The sequence below is a fragment of the Manis pentadactyla genome, chromosome 2, assembly GCF_030020395.1.
Source record: "Manis pentadactyla isolate mManPen7 chromosome 2, mManPen7.hap1, whole genome shotgun sequence".
Classification (NCBI taxonomy): Eukaryota; Metazoa; Chordata; class Mammalia; order Pholidota; family Manidae; genus Manis; species Manis pentadactyla.
In genome coordinates, this window is record NC_080020.1 from 182110454 (window position 1) to 182128131 (window position 17678).

Sequence of the window (17678 nt, forward strand, 5' to 3'; positions counted from 1 at the left end):
CTAGTCCCTCATTTTTTTAAGCCAACTGAGTTGCTATTTTTCTGCTTCAGGAAATTTAAAGCGTCCCATTTTAAATAAGATTGTTCCAAAACACATATCTCAAGTGTCATTCAATACTTTTTTGAGGAGGGGAGGAAGAAATAAGAAGAAAAAATTAGAAATTAGTAGTCCAGTGTAAATTCCAAAATTATGAGAATCATCCCAACCTCCAGGAAACCTCCTTGATCACTAAGCCTCCCAAAGTTCAAACTCTATGACTTGACTAGCTTCTGCTGTTTAGGAGGTGGTGTTCCTAGTGTTAGATTCTGAGCATTCAAAGAGGCTTCCTTTCTACAACACTGCTATGCCAAGGTTTTAATCACTCCTTCCTCTGTGCTATACCAAATACCCCCAAAACTTTCTTTACTTAGATGACTGCCTGCAGCTCTTTAAAGGCACAAGGCATCTTAAGTTATTCAACTTTTTTCCCCCCAACACCTGCTTCAGCACCTGGCACAGTATAGGCACCTGATGATGCATTTAAAAAAACAAACTGGAGATCCAGACTTAAACTGTCATATTAGTGGCTTGATCAACCTCTTATTTTATCATTTGTCAGTTCAGTTTAAATGGAATCTCCTCCTAGAAGTCTTTCTAAACTAAGCAAGTTGTTCATTACATACTCACATGGTAGACCCTTGAAACTCTTCTTTATAACATTAAAAAAAATGTATTCAGTGTCTATTTTACCCAACAGATTATGATCTCTGTAAGAATGGATCATGTCTATTTTGTTTACCACTGTACTCCCACCACCTAACACAGAGTTTCAGACATAGTAAATACCCAAGTAATGTCTATTAAATAAATGAATAAGAGCCTCTCATGACACATCTATGTACTGGGTATTCGTAGAAGCCAGCCTAGTGGGATAGTGCCTGATAAGGCCAAGCAGAAAGTGCTAAAAAGCCAGTATTTCTGTCATGGGGAAGCAGGGCTAAGAAAAGTATGGACTGTCTTGAGTACTTAAGACCCTATAGCTTCTCAAGCAGAGGCTGATTATCAGTCAGGTATCAGGGATGTGATCAAAGAAATTCCAAACTGGTAGGCAATCTAGGCAAAATGACCTCTAAATTTCTTTTCCATTTTTATTATCTTGTATAAATGTCAGTATAATTTTTTTTCCACTAACTTTAGAGGTTAAACAAAATCGGGCAATTTATATATTTAGATTTAGCTTAATTTAGGGAAAAAATGTGGAAAAAAATAGTCCATGTCACTCATATAAGAAAAATCAATTCGTTGGTATTATATGATCAATTTTATACTATCTTTTAGTATTAAAGTTGATGTTATTATAGTTTTATCATGACTGTTTACATTTGCATAGATTTTTTAATGACTCAGTTTTACATACATATGAATGCTTAATAAATGCTTTTTGATAACAGAAATAAAAAGGTACCAGGCTTTTGAGAACTAATCCAGTACTGAATATGAAGAGCTACTTGCTAATCAAGATTTGTGCTAATCATGCATTGCTTACTTAAAAAATATTATTTTAACTGTTAGAATTCACATATAAACCAGGCTTCTCATTAGTAATTAAGATTAACCTTGCTCTCATGTAGCACAGTAGCTCTTAAAATTTCAAGAAAAAGGAAAAAGAACAACCAGAAAATATCACTTCTGGGAAACAGAAATCTGAAGAGATGTGTCAACTAGTTAAATAATATCACTTTGCATTAAGTTTAACAGATGCTAAGAAATAAGGCAAGCCAAGGAGCCTATCACACTCATTTACTGAGGAGAGAAAAGGGATACAACATAAAATCATCATCAAGAACTGAGAAAGGATTTGGCAGGCCTGCCCTGTAATTTGATATATGTGCATTTAGATAAAACGTTTAAGCTTGGAAAGGCTCTAAGGTCAGTGAGTCCAATTCTCTTATCTTGGAGATGAAACAGGGGCCCAGAGTTGCTGACTTGCCTAAGGACATAGGGGCAGTGCTGAGCTGGAATCCAAACAGCTGGTGCCCTGCTTCTCCTTCCTGGAGGAAGATCTCCCCTTACTTGGATACAGAACATTCATAAGGTTTACCACCTCCAAGTGTACAACACCAAATCTGAGTGAAAACCAGCAAAACTCAACTGTGTCTATTATGTGGGGTTATTATGCGAGATTAAAACTATATTCCAGGAAAAGCATTCTCTTATGTGCTTCAACTTTTTCTTCTGTATTAATTTTCTGGGCAATGAAAAATCGAACAAAGTTTTTATGCACTTTACAAATATTTTATTACCAAAGCTAACATTTTTTTTTTATCATTGGTATAAATGAACCCCAAACAGTGCATAGTACTATGTTACTCTGTTTTCCTGCAGTTTTTGGAAGTTTAAAAATTCTAGACTGGGTTATTAATAATATCAATGAAACATTACATCAGCCTTTGCCAGGGCAGCAACTAGAGGAAAACACAATTCCAGTTACCTGCTGGTGTTCATGGCCAAGGAGCATGTGGAGCTATTGCTAAAGGTAATGCCCCCTAGAATAGTATTTTTCACAATTTGGTTACTAACAATTAAAAACAGATTAAGCATAATACAACTATTTCATGTACATGAATATGTTGAATTTTTTTTTTTTAAAGATACAAGTGAAATCACAGAAAAACAGGGAACTCTCTTGATTCACACAGGAAAAACTAACAAATACCTAGAAATGTTCCAGAAAATAAAACATTTTGTTGTTTATGTAAGGTAACTAAGACAGCACAGCCAATTTCTCTGTGGTTCTCAGAAACAATCCTTAATAGTCAAAATGGTTTGGGGGCACAGTTGATTTCATTTGGCAATGACTGAGAAAAATAAACAATGGGTCTGTTGGCAGAGGCAGTATTTGTGCCCTAGACGATTACCTCGCAACATTTTGAAGGGGATGCTTTCATTACCAATTAAGAGAACTAGGGAAGTTTTCAAATGTAGTAGTATCCCAATCAAAACACATGTAAAATAAAGTTTAATTTTTCTTTGATAGCTTAGCAAGCCAACTTTCAGATAATTCAATAAGTTATTAATAGAAAGATGCATGCCAGGTGGTAGAATTTTAGAGATGTAAGACATGGTTTCAAATAATTGTCACTGTGCCTCGAACAGTCCATCAAACTACCCAAGACCAAGATGTCCACAATTCAAACACTATTACACCAAGTTCTATATATGGTATTTCAGAAAAGAAAATGTAGGCTGTGTCAAAAGGACAGCAGCTTTTAGAAAAACTCCAGCTTCTAAAGCAACCAAAAGAGTAGAAAGTGAATCATATTTAAACATTCACTATATCTCAAGCCCTCAGCAGTTTTATGCTAATATTGCTAGGATTTTCTCCAATAGCATAAATTATGGATATCAAGAGGAACAGCTTTACAGAAAGTACAGTCAACTCTAAATATTCATTTTTTACGCATAATCCTGAGTTTGATTTTCAAATATTTGTTTACATTAACTTCTCAATAATGGATATATTTGAGTTTGTGGAAACTCCTAATACTTGCATTTCCATGAAAAGTACCAAAAACAACTTGATGAAAACTACAGTATTTATACTTTTCAGTATTTATTCTGCTTGTCTGGGAATTGTTAGTATTTATTCTTTTACCTAGAACATTTTCATTAGGACAACTTATGTTCCTCACAAAAATTAAGTATCCAAATATTTTAATTAAAAAAATTTGCTACATGTCATAAAATATGACTATTTTCTATGGAGAAAAAATATGCATACGCAGAGAATGGTCTCTGCAGAACAAAATTACAAGAGAACGGCTACGGTCCAAAACTAACATCTTAATTTCCTTTTAAAGTTATTTTTCAATTTATCTTCAGAATATTAAAATGGCACTTCCATGAAGTATACCAGTCAATATTTCTTTCTCTAATATTTCTTGTCAATTTCTTCTTTCCTCAGTAAGCTTCACAAATGAAAATCATCCGTCTTACTAGAACAAAGACCCAGTTATCAGGAACAAAGGCAATTTAACCATAAAGATTATAAGGTCCATGTTGGAAAACAGTCAAAGTTTTCCTCAGTTCAACTCTGAGTTTCTTTTAATTTTCCATTTATATCTGTGGCTTTGAATTTAACTAAATCTCTCTCTCTAGCAGTATAATGAATCCTAAGCCACATCTTTAAAAAATTAGGAGTGAGCTTTAGTCATTGCTTTGCCACCTCTAGTACTGCCTCAAATCCATGCCACAATCCCCCTGGGCTAAAAGCATCCTACTCATCTAAACAATTAGCAACAGGCTAAATTTGGTCTTTGGATTTGAGAAGAACCAGGCCAAGGCCTGACCTCCACAACCAGGCCCCAGAATGCTTCTCATCCCTGTATTCATCTGAGACCCCTGCAGTTATAATTAGCTTAGCTAATCTCCTGGGCTAGCTGCCATCTACCAAACAGGAATCACCAAAAAGGTCATAAAAAGAGAATTCCAACAAATAGGAAAGTTAACAGGCCTCAAATATTTTTTAAGTGACACAGAGGTACTCAAATGGTTTCCCCTGAAATATAAGAAAGTACCTCAATTTAAGAACATGAAGGGACATTTTAATATAATTTAGACAGATAATGGCCTACTAAAAAGTTTTTTTAAATGTTCCTCTAATATCACAGTATAAGCACATAACAATAGTAACTGATGACAACAGTCCCTGCACCATTTATAAATTTCAAATCATGTATGGAGATTACCCTGTAGCTTTCAGAACTTTTAAAAAGCAAAATCCCAAATGGCACCCATTGAAAAACCTGGCAGAAAGTCACAGCTGCTGTTGACCCCTAACATCTCCAACCTGGGACAAGGAGTCCTTCTTACTCAGCTAGTACTCACATTTATTTAGAATAACTGGCGGCTCTGCAACAAACCCTGCATTGGAGAGAACTAGCAAATGCAGAAGTAATTTCACAAGCAAGCAGAAGGTGACCTGAAGGCAGAACACACCAGCTAGGGAATTAGGCCCAGGACCCAGCGAAGTCTTCTGATGAGAAGGAATCTTAAGTGCCTGAGGAACACAGACTTGGGAGATGACCAAAGAAAGTCGAACCTTCTTTTGGTCAAGGAATATGTACTGAAACCTCTCCTGTCTATCAACATTAAATATTATTATTAATTGAACATTTCCATGTAATAACTTATGGTCAAAGTGCTTGACAAGGGAGATGCCCAGCTTTCGTATACAGCTCACTGCCTAGTTCTGGAGGAAGAGTTTCAAGCCAGGTGTAGCAACCCCAAGTTTCACAACATTCAAGAACACATGTATACAACACACAGCTATAACACCCAGATCTTTATTTCAAGTGCCCACTCTAAGGGATACACAAGAAATCCCAACACAGTGCACTCCACATTGTAAGCACTCAAAAATTCTTTCACTGACTGGACAAACAAAATCCATCACCAACCCTGTATTCACATCATAATTCAAGCTTCCTCATTCTCACCGTAACTTTTTTTAAACATATCAACTCCCAAGTGCTGGGGGCCTAAACACCAAACATGGAATATGAAAACAAGGAACTGTCATACCTGCTTTGTTTCTGTTGATGACATGTGGTTATACTTATGGTGGCAATCCTATGTGAAGGGTTACCTTCATTTTAAGGAAAAAAGGTAAAATTTGCTGAACATCTGATATGTGACTCATACAGGGACCAAGGCAGACTGCCCCAAATGTTCCACAATGACATATTGATTACTTTTGATTAAAATCACTGGAGAACCAGCAGATGCTGGAGGGATTGATTCTCTGATCTCCCTCTATCCCCCATGCCTTGAATGAGGATACCAATCTCCATGTGAAGGGTGCCCTTCCTGCACCTGGTGGTAAAGAGACATCCTTATCCTCAAGGGCAGGGGATTCAAATCCAAAGAAGCCTATATAAACAAACCTTGTGAATACTTTTTACCAATTTACCACCCCAGCCCAAATGCTACTTAGAATTCCTTACTAGCTGAAGCTCCCAAACCTAAATTTCCTCTGTGCTGTTGATGTCTCACAGATTATGTTTGTCTAAAATCACATATTAGATGTCCAGTATATAAAAGCTCCATGCCTTGGTCATTTGTTTGGGTCTCAATTCCATTACTGGCCTCCATATATACATAATTATACTTTGGCTTTTCTCCTGTTCATCTTTCACGTTAATTTGACTGTTAGAAGAACCTTGAAAGACAGAAGAAAATTCTTTCTCCCCAACATAATTCACCTCATTTCAGCTTCTCAATAACCCTGTGGAGTATGTCTTAATACCCAATGTTTATATATAAGTAGAAACTGAGGTTCAGAAAAGCTATGGACCTAAGATCACCTGTTAGTAACAGAGTTCAAACCTACATCCATATACTTTTATTTTTCTCAATATTTATGTAATCTAAGAGGTGTTATTATATAAAAACTTCAACCAAAAATGCAGGCTAAGTTACTAAAAAGTACATGGAAAATGCCGTTTCTCATTTGTCATCCGTGACAAATTCTTTCAGAGCATCTGCCCCTGAAGATATATCCCTCTATCTTCCCCAGGGATATAATGTTATCTTTGCCCACAGGGAACTGACAGTCTAGTTAGAGAAACAAGTCTTTAGGTAAGTTTTTAATGTAAGAGGCAACAAGAGCTATTGAAAAGGACAAGGATTTTAGACACATTTCTATATGAATTTCAGTACTTACTGTGAACTTTGGATAAGATACCTAAATTTCCTCAGCTGTAAGGTTAGGATAACTTACTACCTCTTAGGGCTCTTATGAAGCTTAAATGAGACAACATATGAAACAGTTGGCTTAGTATTTGTTCAATCTTTCCCCAGTGAAGTGGTACAAGCTAAGTGTCAATGAGTAGAATATCAGTAACTAATACTGAAAAGATCAATTTGGCCCAATGCCAAAAAAAAATCAGTAACAAAATCCCACTCCTTACACTTGAAAATTGATCTGTGGAAACGGCTCAGTCATTAGCACTTAGGTTTGTCACTTATAACAGAAGCAGAATTAAACATACAAAGGGCTCACACTTGAAGTACAAAACTAACAAACAGGAGCACAATCATGTTAAATTTTTACTTTGGGTAAGTATCATCTTTTTGTGCAAAACTGCCAACTTAAAAGGAAAACTCCCTTTTAAAGTAAAAGTGGATGGCAACTAACTGCAGTATTGGACTGAATCATTGAACAGCAGGGTGTATCTGTAGTTTAGTTAATGATGATTTACCTAGGATAACTTTTAAGTTTTGACAAATGTGCAACTTTTCTATACATCCAAAAGTGTTCCAAAATAAAAAGCTTATTTTTTTAAAAAGTGGATGCCAATGAATAACGACAACACACAGCAACTCTTAGGCCCCCCACCTCTTGCTTCAGAATCTCCTGTAGACAGCCATTAACAGCAAAGGCTGTGATATCAGCCATTGCTCACCACCTCTGCAAGCTAAAGTATAACTATAAGGAACACCTGGAGTTTAACTAATATTTTCACTTTTTAAAGTGACTTGTCCACTTCTCCCTAGCATACTGTTGCAAAATACAAACTTCCTGATATTTAAATTTTGTTGTTGTTAAAAAAAAACCCAGCAAATTTCTAACAGTTAACTCTTTCTTTTATTGACTGAGACATTCAATCAGAACTTAAGCATCTCTCACTACAAAAAGGTAAAACATGAATTTGAAAGTCTAATGACAAGTGACATTTCTGAGCTCAGGACTAAAGGCAGGCATTAAGTGTCCTGTTTCCATAAATAAGGGAGTCCAATTCTCTTTATTATACAAAATTCAAAGAAGAGTTAATAAAGTGATAGAAAATTAACTAAGGCATTTTTATTCCTGGTTCAAATAATGGCCGTTACACAATTTTTTTTAAGTACATTTTCATTTATTAAGAGTCACATTTTTAAGTGGTTGTAAAGTTTTCTAGCTGTGTGTCCAACAAGACAGCTGAAGCTTTCGTATTCTGGGGTCTTCTAGAAAGGGGTTACTTGCATACCAGAAGATAAATCCAAATTGGTGACAGAGGATTGAGCGAGCAGCAGTTTCAGTGTGTACAACTGACATACACACTCATATATACAGGCAATGTTACTGCTTAACTCAGTTGAGAAGCATTCCCTAAACTTTTTTTTTACAAATGTATAATTTAGAGGGCAATCTTCAAATTTCAAAGAAACCTTAATAATATTTCCAGATTTCAAAGAAGGAAAAAAATAAGTACAGCAATGCAGCAAAGTCATTTCTCCAGCTGAAATGACCTCCAGCTTCTACGAGCTACTCCCGGTTTCGCAATAAATGAATCTGAGACTCAAACCACGTACACACAAACCGAGTAGAAGCTGAGAACACTAAAGCTTCCCCAACAGTCCTTGCAAAACCCACCTGCCCTCCCTCAACCCTCCCAGTTCCCCTTCCCGTCCGCACAGTTACCTTGTCTTCGACCAGGAAAAGAACACAGGGATTAATCAGGAGCCCAAATCCTGTTTTATCCTCTTGTACAGCCACTATCCCTGGAATCCAGAGTGCTACTAACCTGACTTCAGGGAGGCAAAACTAAACCGGCAGAGCACAGGGGTATAAATTATACACATCTGAAACGCCAAACCAGCAGCTCAAATGTCAATTTAACGAAAAGGGTTTCGCAAATAATATCTCAAAAGAACATTTCCACTTCCAAACCACCCACCAAGCTCACGACTGCCAGTACCCAAATTCGGCTGAAGCAACCCGGGGAAATAAGCATGCCTTACCTTGTACAAATCTCGACATTTCAGGATTTATTAAAATATTCTGGCTTATATGTATATATATATTTAAATTTCTAGAGCAGTCACTCTATAGGGCAGGTCTCTCTTCCCTGCTTTAACCGACGTGTTCTTTTTCCTCTTCCTACGTTTAGTCACTTAAGGGAGAATTTATTCAAAGCGATTAAAACTGCCTCCAAAAAAAAAAAAAGACAATAAAAGAAAACAGGAAAACCTCCCCTACTTCAAAAGACAGAAACTTAGCGCGGGAGAGTCCGCTTGAAACTCCTGCCTACACTGCACTCCCGACACAAACGAGGGCCAGCTGGAGACGCCCGGAAAAGGTAAAATCACACGAACTTAAATTTCATCAATGAAAGAGGCGGACCTACAGCGGCTATTTCACCGCCCCCGGGTCCCCACGCCCTCCGGGCTGGCCCGCCGCAGGGACTGGCGGGCCGCACCCCCGACTCCCCTCCCCTCGTTGCTGTCCAACCTCCAGCCGGTTCCCCAGGAAACCCATCAACAGGATCCCCCGCCCAAGCAGAGGTCGGGAAGCGGGAAAGGCCCGCGAAGTAGGGCGATACAACCTTTCCTACCAGCCTATAAATACCCTGAGACTGGGAGGCTTTAAGAATTCCCCACGCCGGTCGGCGAGCTGGGACTTCCAGCCCCCCCGCCTTCCCGCGGCTAGGGGCCAAACCTAGCCGCGCGGGCTTTTCTCGGGCAGGCCGGGGGCTGCGTCGCCCCTCCCCCTCAGCGGACATCACGGGGCGAGGGGAGAACCCCTGTGCCTCCAGCAGCCCGAGAGGGCCCCGCCCTTCCCTCCACCCCACACACATTCTAGTCGCTCCTGCCCAGCGCTCTTGCGAACCCCAGACTCGGCCTTCCGAGCCACACCGCAGGTCGGGGAGAGTGGCTCTACACATCCGCCCAGGGTTAGTGAGCAGCCCACCCCCGCCCCTCCCCGAACCGCCGAGACCCACCTTCCTCTTCCTGTAGGAACTGGGAAATTGGGGTCGTTTATGACGCCTGGGGAAAAGGCTCGCAGGCTGAATGTCACATCTGAGGCCCCCTTCTCCCCTCACATATGCACACCTTGAACCCTTTGCCAGCAATCGCAGGCCAGGGGCTGGCCGGGTTGCCGATTCCCGACATCCAATTCCCCACTTTTCCCTATACACCTCCCTTCCCCCTCCTTTTGGAGCAGCCCCCTCAATGCGGAAATGTGCCCCCCGCGCAGACAGACAGGAGCAGCCACCAGTCAGGAAACGAGGCGGACACAGGTCCCGGCCAATGAGATGCACGTAGGTGCAGGGGCGGGGCGTCTGCAGGCAGAGAGAGCCCGGCTGTGGTGGGCTCTGCATCTGATCCTGGCATCTGGCGGCAGGGGCGCACTTACGGCCACGGGGCAAGGGGTGTATCACCAGTAAGCCTCCCACCTTTCTACGGATATTTCAGCAAGGGAGAGAACCTGAAGCACAACTGGTTATTTCTGCAGTCCGTTAAAATGTTCCCGTTTCTCAGAGTTTGAAGATGTCTAGCCTGCCGGAAAGCGCGAGAGCACCTCACAGCACCTACCCCTAGAGCCCAGGCCCTCCTCAGTAGACACAAACTCACCGCATCTGGTCTGGGGAGGGTGAAATGCGTTAAGGAGTAAGCAGTGAGATGTGTGGTGCCCACTAACAGGAGCAGGGATTTAGGGCGTCGAAGAAAGTGGCAAGTAAAGGCTCTCCCCGCAGAACAACCACGCCCGGTTCCTATTCCTGTTGAGATTTCTGCTGTGATAGGTGTTTACTTTTCTGATCAAAGTGGCAATAGCTTCTTACCTCTCAAGACGCTTATGTTAATAGATCTTAAAGTCCCCAGGAAAGAGAATGGTAAGAGACAGAACGTTGGCAGAGGCATAAGGACTGCGAGAGGGCCAGCCCAGAGCCCGCTAAGTCACACCTGGTGGTGTCAACCTCTCCTAACTGTAAGGCTCAGGGCGCCTGTCAATGGGCGTATCTCATACTTCACATTTCATGATTCAGTCAGCCTCCATCGGGACAAATGAATTGTCAGCGCTCTTAGATGCCTCCGGAAAACCAGCTAACACCAAAAGAGTGTGAAGTTTTGGACAATAATCAACCAAGGTAAAGTGAGAATTTTTAAATGACTCATGCTCTAAACAAACTTTGTTTAGGGCCATATATTCGTATGAAAAGTTTTTAGACAAATAACACAGAAAAGGCTGGTGATTGATTTATCATACCAGAGAGTGACAACCCTAGGTACTATATTTCTTTTGTGAAATACAAAAAGGCTACATCCAAAAACCTGCCAGCTATTAAACTAATTTTCCCAAATAAAACCAAGGGAAGGAAGTGTCTAAAATCCAGATGTCTACATTTTAATAACGCCTTACGTAGATGACGATTTTAACCAGAATCGCTACATCCTTTGTGTACAGTAGAGAAATTATCCTAGCACTAAATAAGCAGTATTTATCAATCAGGGTTAACACCAGAATGAATTACCACCAAAAGATTTGGGCCACATAGGGTTGCTTAGCCTGCAAAAGATGAAGGGCAATGAGTCCTTAATTACACGAGATTTACTGTAAAAGGATGATCAGTAATTTTCCACATTCACAGAAGGTCAAAGGAGAGGAAGTGAGTTTTAATTGCAGCAAGAACATTTGGTAATACCTAAGAATGACTTCTTGATTTGTGAGTGATTAAATATTGAGATGTAGTACCAAAGGATATTGCATATTTATTGCCTCAAGATATCTCCAAAAAGCAAACAACTACCTATCTTCCAAGGTTAAGTTCTATAACGCCCCAGAGGCTCTTAGAGAAGTAGCATGCTGGAGGCCGTATTCCCAGTAATATTCCCACCATTTCCAAATAGTGCCCTGTAAAATGGAATCTCTTTATATAGTAGTTTAAATTTCAGTTCTAAACTTCCAAAAATTTTGTAAAAGAGCCTTACATTCCCTCAGAGCCACTAGAAGCAACTTCACTTGGCAGTTCACATGGGGATAGGGGAGAAAGATCACAGTCATGGATCAATTTCAAGTCTGCTTAGAAAGCAGTTGTCTATTTCTCTATACATTTATACATTTTAATACCTGAAAAATTGCTTTCTTCCGGCGTGTGTGTTTGTGGTAAATCCTTTTTTCCAAATACACTAAAATTTCCCTTCAAGATGCATGATGCTGAAAGCTGTATCATTAGGAATCTGTAACATGGACAGGTAGATTTACAGATTAAATCTTGTAGAAACTTCGGCGGGGATCTAAAGGAGGATGAAGTTAGGGGCCTATGAACAAGTGTGTGTGCAGCGACGAGTTGGGATGAAATGGACGTAAACAAAAAAGAAGCCTGGGAGCCAGTTTTTCACTGGAACCGTATGCTGCCATCCAAGGATGATATAAATTCTGCCTATGTTTTTCTCATTTCTTCTTTATAATTCCCCATAGAAACAAAGAAAATTTAGTTGTATGTCCTGGGATATATAATAACCTTGCCATACCTGAAAGGAAAGGAGCGACACACAGCAGCAATTCACCGGAGAATTCCGCTTTATTAGGGAAAGGTGCTGGGTTATATAGGAAAGGGCATGGGGTGATTGTGGTGTTACTTCTACGGGGCTGGTGGCTATTGGCTAGGTGCTGGGATTAGGGGGGCAAGGGGTGATTGGGGTTCAGATGGCACTGGCGGGAATCGAGGACCCGGAAGAGAAGCAGGAATTTCGCCATCTTATGGGTGGGGGCCCTTCATTCCCCCCTTTCCCCTCTATGGGGTTGTGGACGTTGCTTTCTCTCTGACTGCTTCCTGCTGAACGGGGGCGGAGAAGGGAGTGAGGGCTTGAGGACCGGGAGGAAAGGGTTGATAGGACTCCCCACAGTAAGGACGAGTAGATGTGGACTTCTTCAGGTTGGAAATCAGTGAAGGTTCCCTGTAACCATAGGTCGAGGACTTGTTGATTCTAATGGTGCTAAGAGGATACGGGTGCTAGAAGCCAGGCATCTGCGGCCATTGTTTCCAGGAACAGTTTCCAGCGGAGAGAGGGGTCCATCTCAGCATGTGGTGAGGAGGTCACGTGAGGGTGAGGGATCTTCTGTGGCTAAAAGCTGGTAGTTCCTGAGTAAAAGCTGGTTGAAAGTTAGATTAGAGATTTTACCAACTTGGGATTTGATAAACTTTACAAGGCAAGAAGAGACAGGCGAGGAGAATGATTATTATAGGGCCTGTAATGGGCCAAAGCCAGGTAAGGAAGGGGTTTGTTAGTATTGAAGAGAATGGGTTGGAGGAGTAATACTGTGGGTACCGGGAGTTACCCATGTAGTGAATGGCACAAGACCTGTAGGGACATCCCCCGTAGGTGTCTGGCCATCGCCTGCAACAGGCTTGATTTTGGTCATAGAGGAAGCAGAGGTAGGGAGAATAAAGGTAGCTGCTAGTGAACACTTCGGTGGAGGGAGGAAAGTGGAGGTATAAAGGCTCGGAGCAGCCTTTCAGAGGGCAGTCTGATGTGGCAATGAGGGCAGTAATTTTTGTTTGATGCTGTGTGTAAGTCTGTCTGACTTTGAATCGCCATACAAAGGAGGCTGGGGTGGCGGGGAAGACAATAGGAATGAGGAAAAAAAGCGAGAGAGAGCGAGGGAGCAGTAAAGGAGGAAAAAGTCATGATTCGGGTATGGATGGCAAAGGGGGTGAACGGGATTTTGGAGGAAAGAGGACAGTAAGGTCAGGAGTCTGGGGGGAGGGAGAGTCTGTAAACTTTTGTAGGTTAAGAGATCTTTTAGGTGATGTGGGGACAGAATGGTAAGGGGCGCCCGAATGGAAGAAGGTAAGCTCTTGCAGAAAGAAGGAGCTTCTTTCTGCAAGAGCTGTCCAGCGGCTAATGCCCGTAGGCAGGGGGCTCATCCCTTAACTGTGGAGTCTAATTGCTTGGAAAGATAAGCTACTGGGGCAAAGGATGGGCCATAATATTGGCTTAGGGCTCCTAGAGCTTGACTGGACCTCTCATGAATGTATAATGAGAAGGGCTTCGACAAATCAGGGAGATGGAGAGCTGGGGCTTCCACAAGGGCTCAACGGAGCTTAATGAAGGAGTGTCGGGGTGAGGAGGATAATGGTTCTTCAGGGGGGCCCATGCTGAGGTCGTATAGGGGTCTTGCCAACAGGGAGAAGTTAGGGATCTATACTCTAAAATGCCCAGCCAGGCCTAGAAAGGAAAGGATTTCTGTCTTGGTTCTGGGAACGGGCAGGTCAGAGAGGAGCTGTTTCTGTCTAAGGTAATGGACTTTCTTTGTTGAGATAGAAGAAATCCGAGGTAAGTGACAGAAGCGGAAGAGATTTGAGCTTTGACAGGGGATACCCGGTAACGTCTGGAAGCTAGAAGGTTAAGTAGGGAGGCAGTGTCAAGTTGAGACTGTTCTCACGAGGGACTGCAGAGTAGAAGATTGTCCACGTATTGTAATAAGGTGGACTCAGAAGCCTTGTGGCAAAACTGTCCAAGTGAGTTGTTCAGAATGTCTTATGTATGGGTCCGTCCAGGTAAAGGTGAAAAAATCTTGGGAGGAGGGGTCCAGAGGGATAGAAAAAAATGCGTCCTTGAGATCTAGGACTGAGAAGTGGGAGGCCGAGGCAGGGATCTGCGATAAAAGGGTGTATGGATTTGGGACTAAGGGATGGATAGGGACGATGGCCATGTTGATGAGGCAAAGGTCTTGGACGAGGCGGAAAGATCCATTGGTTTTTTTAACAGCTAATATGGGGGTATTAAACAGGGAGTGAGTGGGTCTGAGGTAATTTTTGTTTAAAAGATCTTGAATGATGGGTTGGAGGCCTATGAGGGCTGAAGTGGTTAGGGGGTATTGGGCCTGACAGATATACTGAGAGGGGTCATGTAATTTGATAGAGGCAGGAGGCCATAGAGCCACAGAGGGGCTTGTAATGTCCCAAACTTTGAGATTTACAGGGTGTATGAGGGCAGAACTGGAGCTTTTATTGGGTAGAGGGGGGTCGTCGGCTATGAGGGCCATTAGAAAGGGAGTACTGGGGGCTGTGGGAGTGGATATAGTTATGGAAACACGGAGGAGAGAAAGGATGTCCTGTCCTAGTAAGAGGATGGGACACTGGGGCATAACCAGGAAGGAGTGGGAGAAAGGTATGGGATTGTCTTGGATTGTGCATAAAAGGAGGGGGTTTAATGGGAAAATCTGTTTACCTCCTACCCCGACTATAGGAGTAATGGCAGGCGTGGTAGGGCCCTGGTATACTCGCAAGACTGAGAAGGTGGCTCCTGTATCTAGGAGGAAGGAGATGGGGCGACCGTTTACTATTAAAGTAACCCTGGGCTCCTGTTTGGTGATGGAAATGGTCGGGCGAGAAGCCCCCGGGCCCCGTCAGTCTTCTGCCAGCCCCACTACAGCGGGCTTAGGATGGGGGTTGTTCATCCAGCCTCCCCTTTGGGTGGCTGGGCAATCAGACCCCCAGTGGCCCTTTTTGTGGCATCTGGGGCATGGGGTGGTAGGAGATCTGGGGGAGGGGCACGCCCTTGACCAATGTCTTTCTTGTCTGCACTTGAAACAAGCTCCTGTGGGTGGCTTGTTTGTAGAAGAGTGCCCAGGTTGTGGTTTTATCAGCTGGGCCAACATTTGGAAATTGGTCTGATCAGCCTTTTGTTTACGGCGTTCTTTCTCCTCCTCCTGGTTATGGAAGACTTTAAAGGCCACTGTTAGGATCTCAGTCTGTGGGGTAGCGGGGCCCTGTTCTAACTTTTTGAGTTTAGCTTTAATGTCGGGGTAGCTTTGAGCTAGGAAGTATGTCATAAGGACATGTCTCCCGTCAGGCGTTTCTGGGTTCAGGCTGGTATACTGTAATAGGGCTTGAGTGAGTCTGTCTAAGAACTCAGAGGGAGCTTTTGAAAATTGACTGTTTAGGAGCTGCTTTTTTCAGACCTGCTATTAAGCAGCAGGCGAAGATATCTCGAGAGCAGAGAACCACGGCGGTGAGGGACTGAAGGGTTCTGGCTCAGTCTGTGGGGGAGAAACAGGTGATGGGGGCAAAGACGGAGGAGGCTCTTGGGACTTAGACGGGGGCTGAGAGGCTCAGGCTTGATGTGCAGGGGTGTGAGGTGGGAGAGGAGATGGTGGTGGAGGAAGGGGGAGGGGCTGTTGTAGGAGAGGAGGGGGAAGGGAGTGAACAGGAGGCTTCTGCGGGGGAGACGGCTTGCAGGCTAGGAGAACTTGGGGAGAGGCGGGGGGAGGAGGCGGAAAGCTTCGGTATAGGGAATCTCCTTCCATTTTTTCAGGGCGCTGGCAGTAGTTAAAGAGATCGCGAGTGATGTTAGGATCAAGAGATCCCCCTGCGGGCCATTGGTTGTTATTGTCTAGGGGGTATGTCGGCCAATCTTGGGAGCAGTATTTACGGAGAAGTTTTGGTTTTATATCAGGTGTCAGGGAGAGGGTGGCTAGATGCTTGAGCAGGCATTCAAGAGGTGAACTTTCAGGGAGGGATGAGGAGGCTCCCATGGCTAAAGGACAGAGAAGGAGACAAACAGGGGAAGACGAACGGAGATCCTTGGACTGGGAACAGACCGCAAGGAGACAAAGGGCCTCCCCGATGATCCTTGGTGGTCTGCGGAAACTCGTATACGAGTTGGAATTTCTTAGGAAGTGTGGGTCGTCACCCAGACTTCTCTAAGAAGGCAGAGTGCCAGAGTCACGAGTACCTAGTACTAGGAATTTTCGGCGGAAGGAACGGAAGGAGGGTGGAGGGGAAGGGATCATTCTCATCCGCAAAGGAGTCACCTCGTTTATGGCTGTTGGAGGAGGGGCCTGAGAGTCCGCTGCAGCCGTGAAGGCCGGAGGCGGGGAGAGTCCCCTCCTCATTGGGGAAGAGTGGTCCACTCCAGGGGAAAACTTACCCAAAGGCCAAAGAGGAGTGGTGAGTGTGAGGAGCCAGCGCCGGAAAAGGAGGACGAGGGCGAGCTGCTGCTGGTGTCGGGGGAAGACGGGGCCCAGTTGGGGTGTCCTGTCTCCCGGGTTTCGGCACCAATGAAAGGAAAGGAGCGACACACAGCAGCAATTCACCGGAGAATTCCGCTTTATTAGGGAAAGGTGCTGGGTTATATAGGAAGGGGCATGGGGTGATTGTGGTGTTACTTCTACGGGGCTGGTGGCTATTGGCTAGGTGCTGGGATTAGGGGGGCAAGGGGTGATTGGGGTTCAGATGGCGCTGGCGGGAATCGAGGACCCGGAAGAGAAGCAGGAATTTCACCATCTTATGGGTGGGGGCCCTTCAATACCTTTTTCTTTAAATAGGAACATTCTGTCAACAACAAGAAAACAATGGTTGTTGCCCTATTTCTAAACATCCTTTTTGGTGTTTTTTTAGGTTTAGGGCTTGGCACATTGTCTGGTACATAGCAAGCACTCGGTAAGTATATGCTAAATGACTGGTTTAGTGCCACTATATCATTTTAACTCAGTGTTATATCCTGTTTTCTACTCTCTGAGTGCTGTAAAGAAGATAAAACATTTTATTTATATTTAGAGATAAAGAACTTTTAAGTTGCAGTTATTTCCGCAAGTTCCAGAATGTGAACTTGGGGTAAAGTGCAGCAATAATAGCAGCAAATGCAATGTCCTGATGATTTTACAGTAAGCTGTGCTAACTACCCAACATGAACAGTGATAAGAAGTGGTTTAGAAATTGCTGAAGTATGAAAGAAGTATACAGATCAGCAATATGTGTGGTCTTTTATTTATTTTTTCTTGTCTATCCTAACTCCATCCCCTACACCCAAGAAAATAAAGCAGTTCAGTATGGGAGAACATGTTGAGAGACATAAAAATTTCTGTCATGCCCAAAGTGTTCAGCTAGAGACAGGCAACAGTTATACACTAGACTGTTGCCCACACT

General features: G+C 43.0%; 1 protein-coding gene and 1 long non-coding RNA gene across 7 annotated transcripts in view; one reads left to right on the top strand and one right to left on the bottom strand.

The window, feature by feature from the left end:
- The window catches only part of UGP2 (UDP-glucose pyrophosphorylase 2), a 55976-nt gene extending 45998 nt beyond the window's left edge, over positions 1-9978 (bottom strand). The window contains exon 1 of one of the 4 annotated variants that reach the window (XM_036890453.2): positions 9856-9978. Coding sequence is in view for 1 of the 4 variants with exons in the window: in XM_036890450.2 (XP_036746345.2) it covers positions 8764-8782 (19 nt within the window). In the remaining 3 variants the exon portion in view is untranslated. Of the gene's footprint in view, positions 1-8443; positions 8583-8763; positions 9064-9743 lie in introns of those variants that run through there. The other 3 variants (XM_036890451.2, XM_036890450.2, XM_036890452.2) reach the window with 3 other exon arrangements.
- Positions 9979-10110: 132 nt separating this feature from the next.
- The window catches only part of LOC118915032 (uncharacterized), a 138654-nt gene continuing 131086 nt past the window's right edge, over positions 10111-17678 (top strand). For 2 of the 3 annotated variants that reach the window (XR_005025855.2, XR_005025856.2), the window contains exons 1-2: positions 10111-10892; positions 17151-17192. This is a non-coding gene — a long non-coding RNA (uncharacterized LOC118915032). The remainder of the gene's footprint in view (positions 10893-17150; positions 17193-17678) is intronic. The other variant, XR_008995832.1, reaches the window with a different exon arrangement.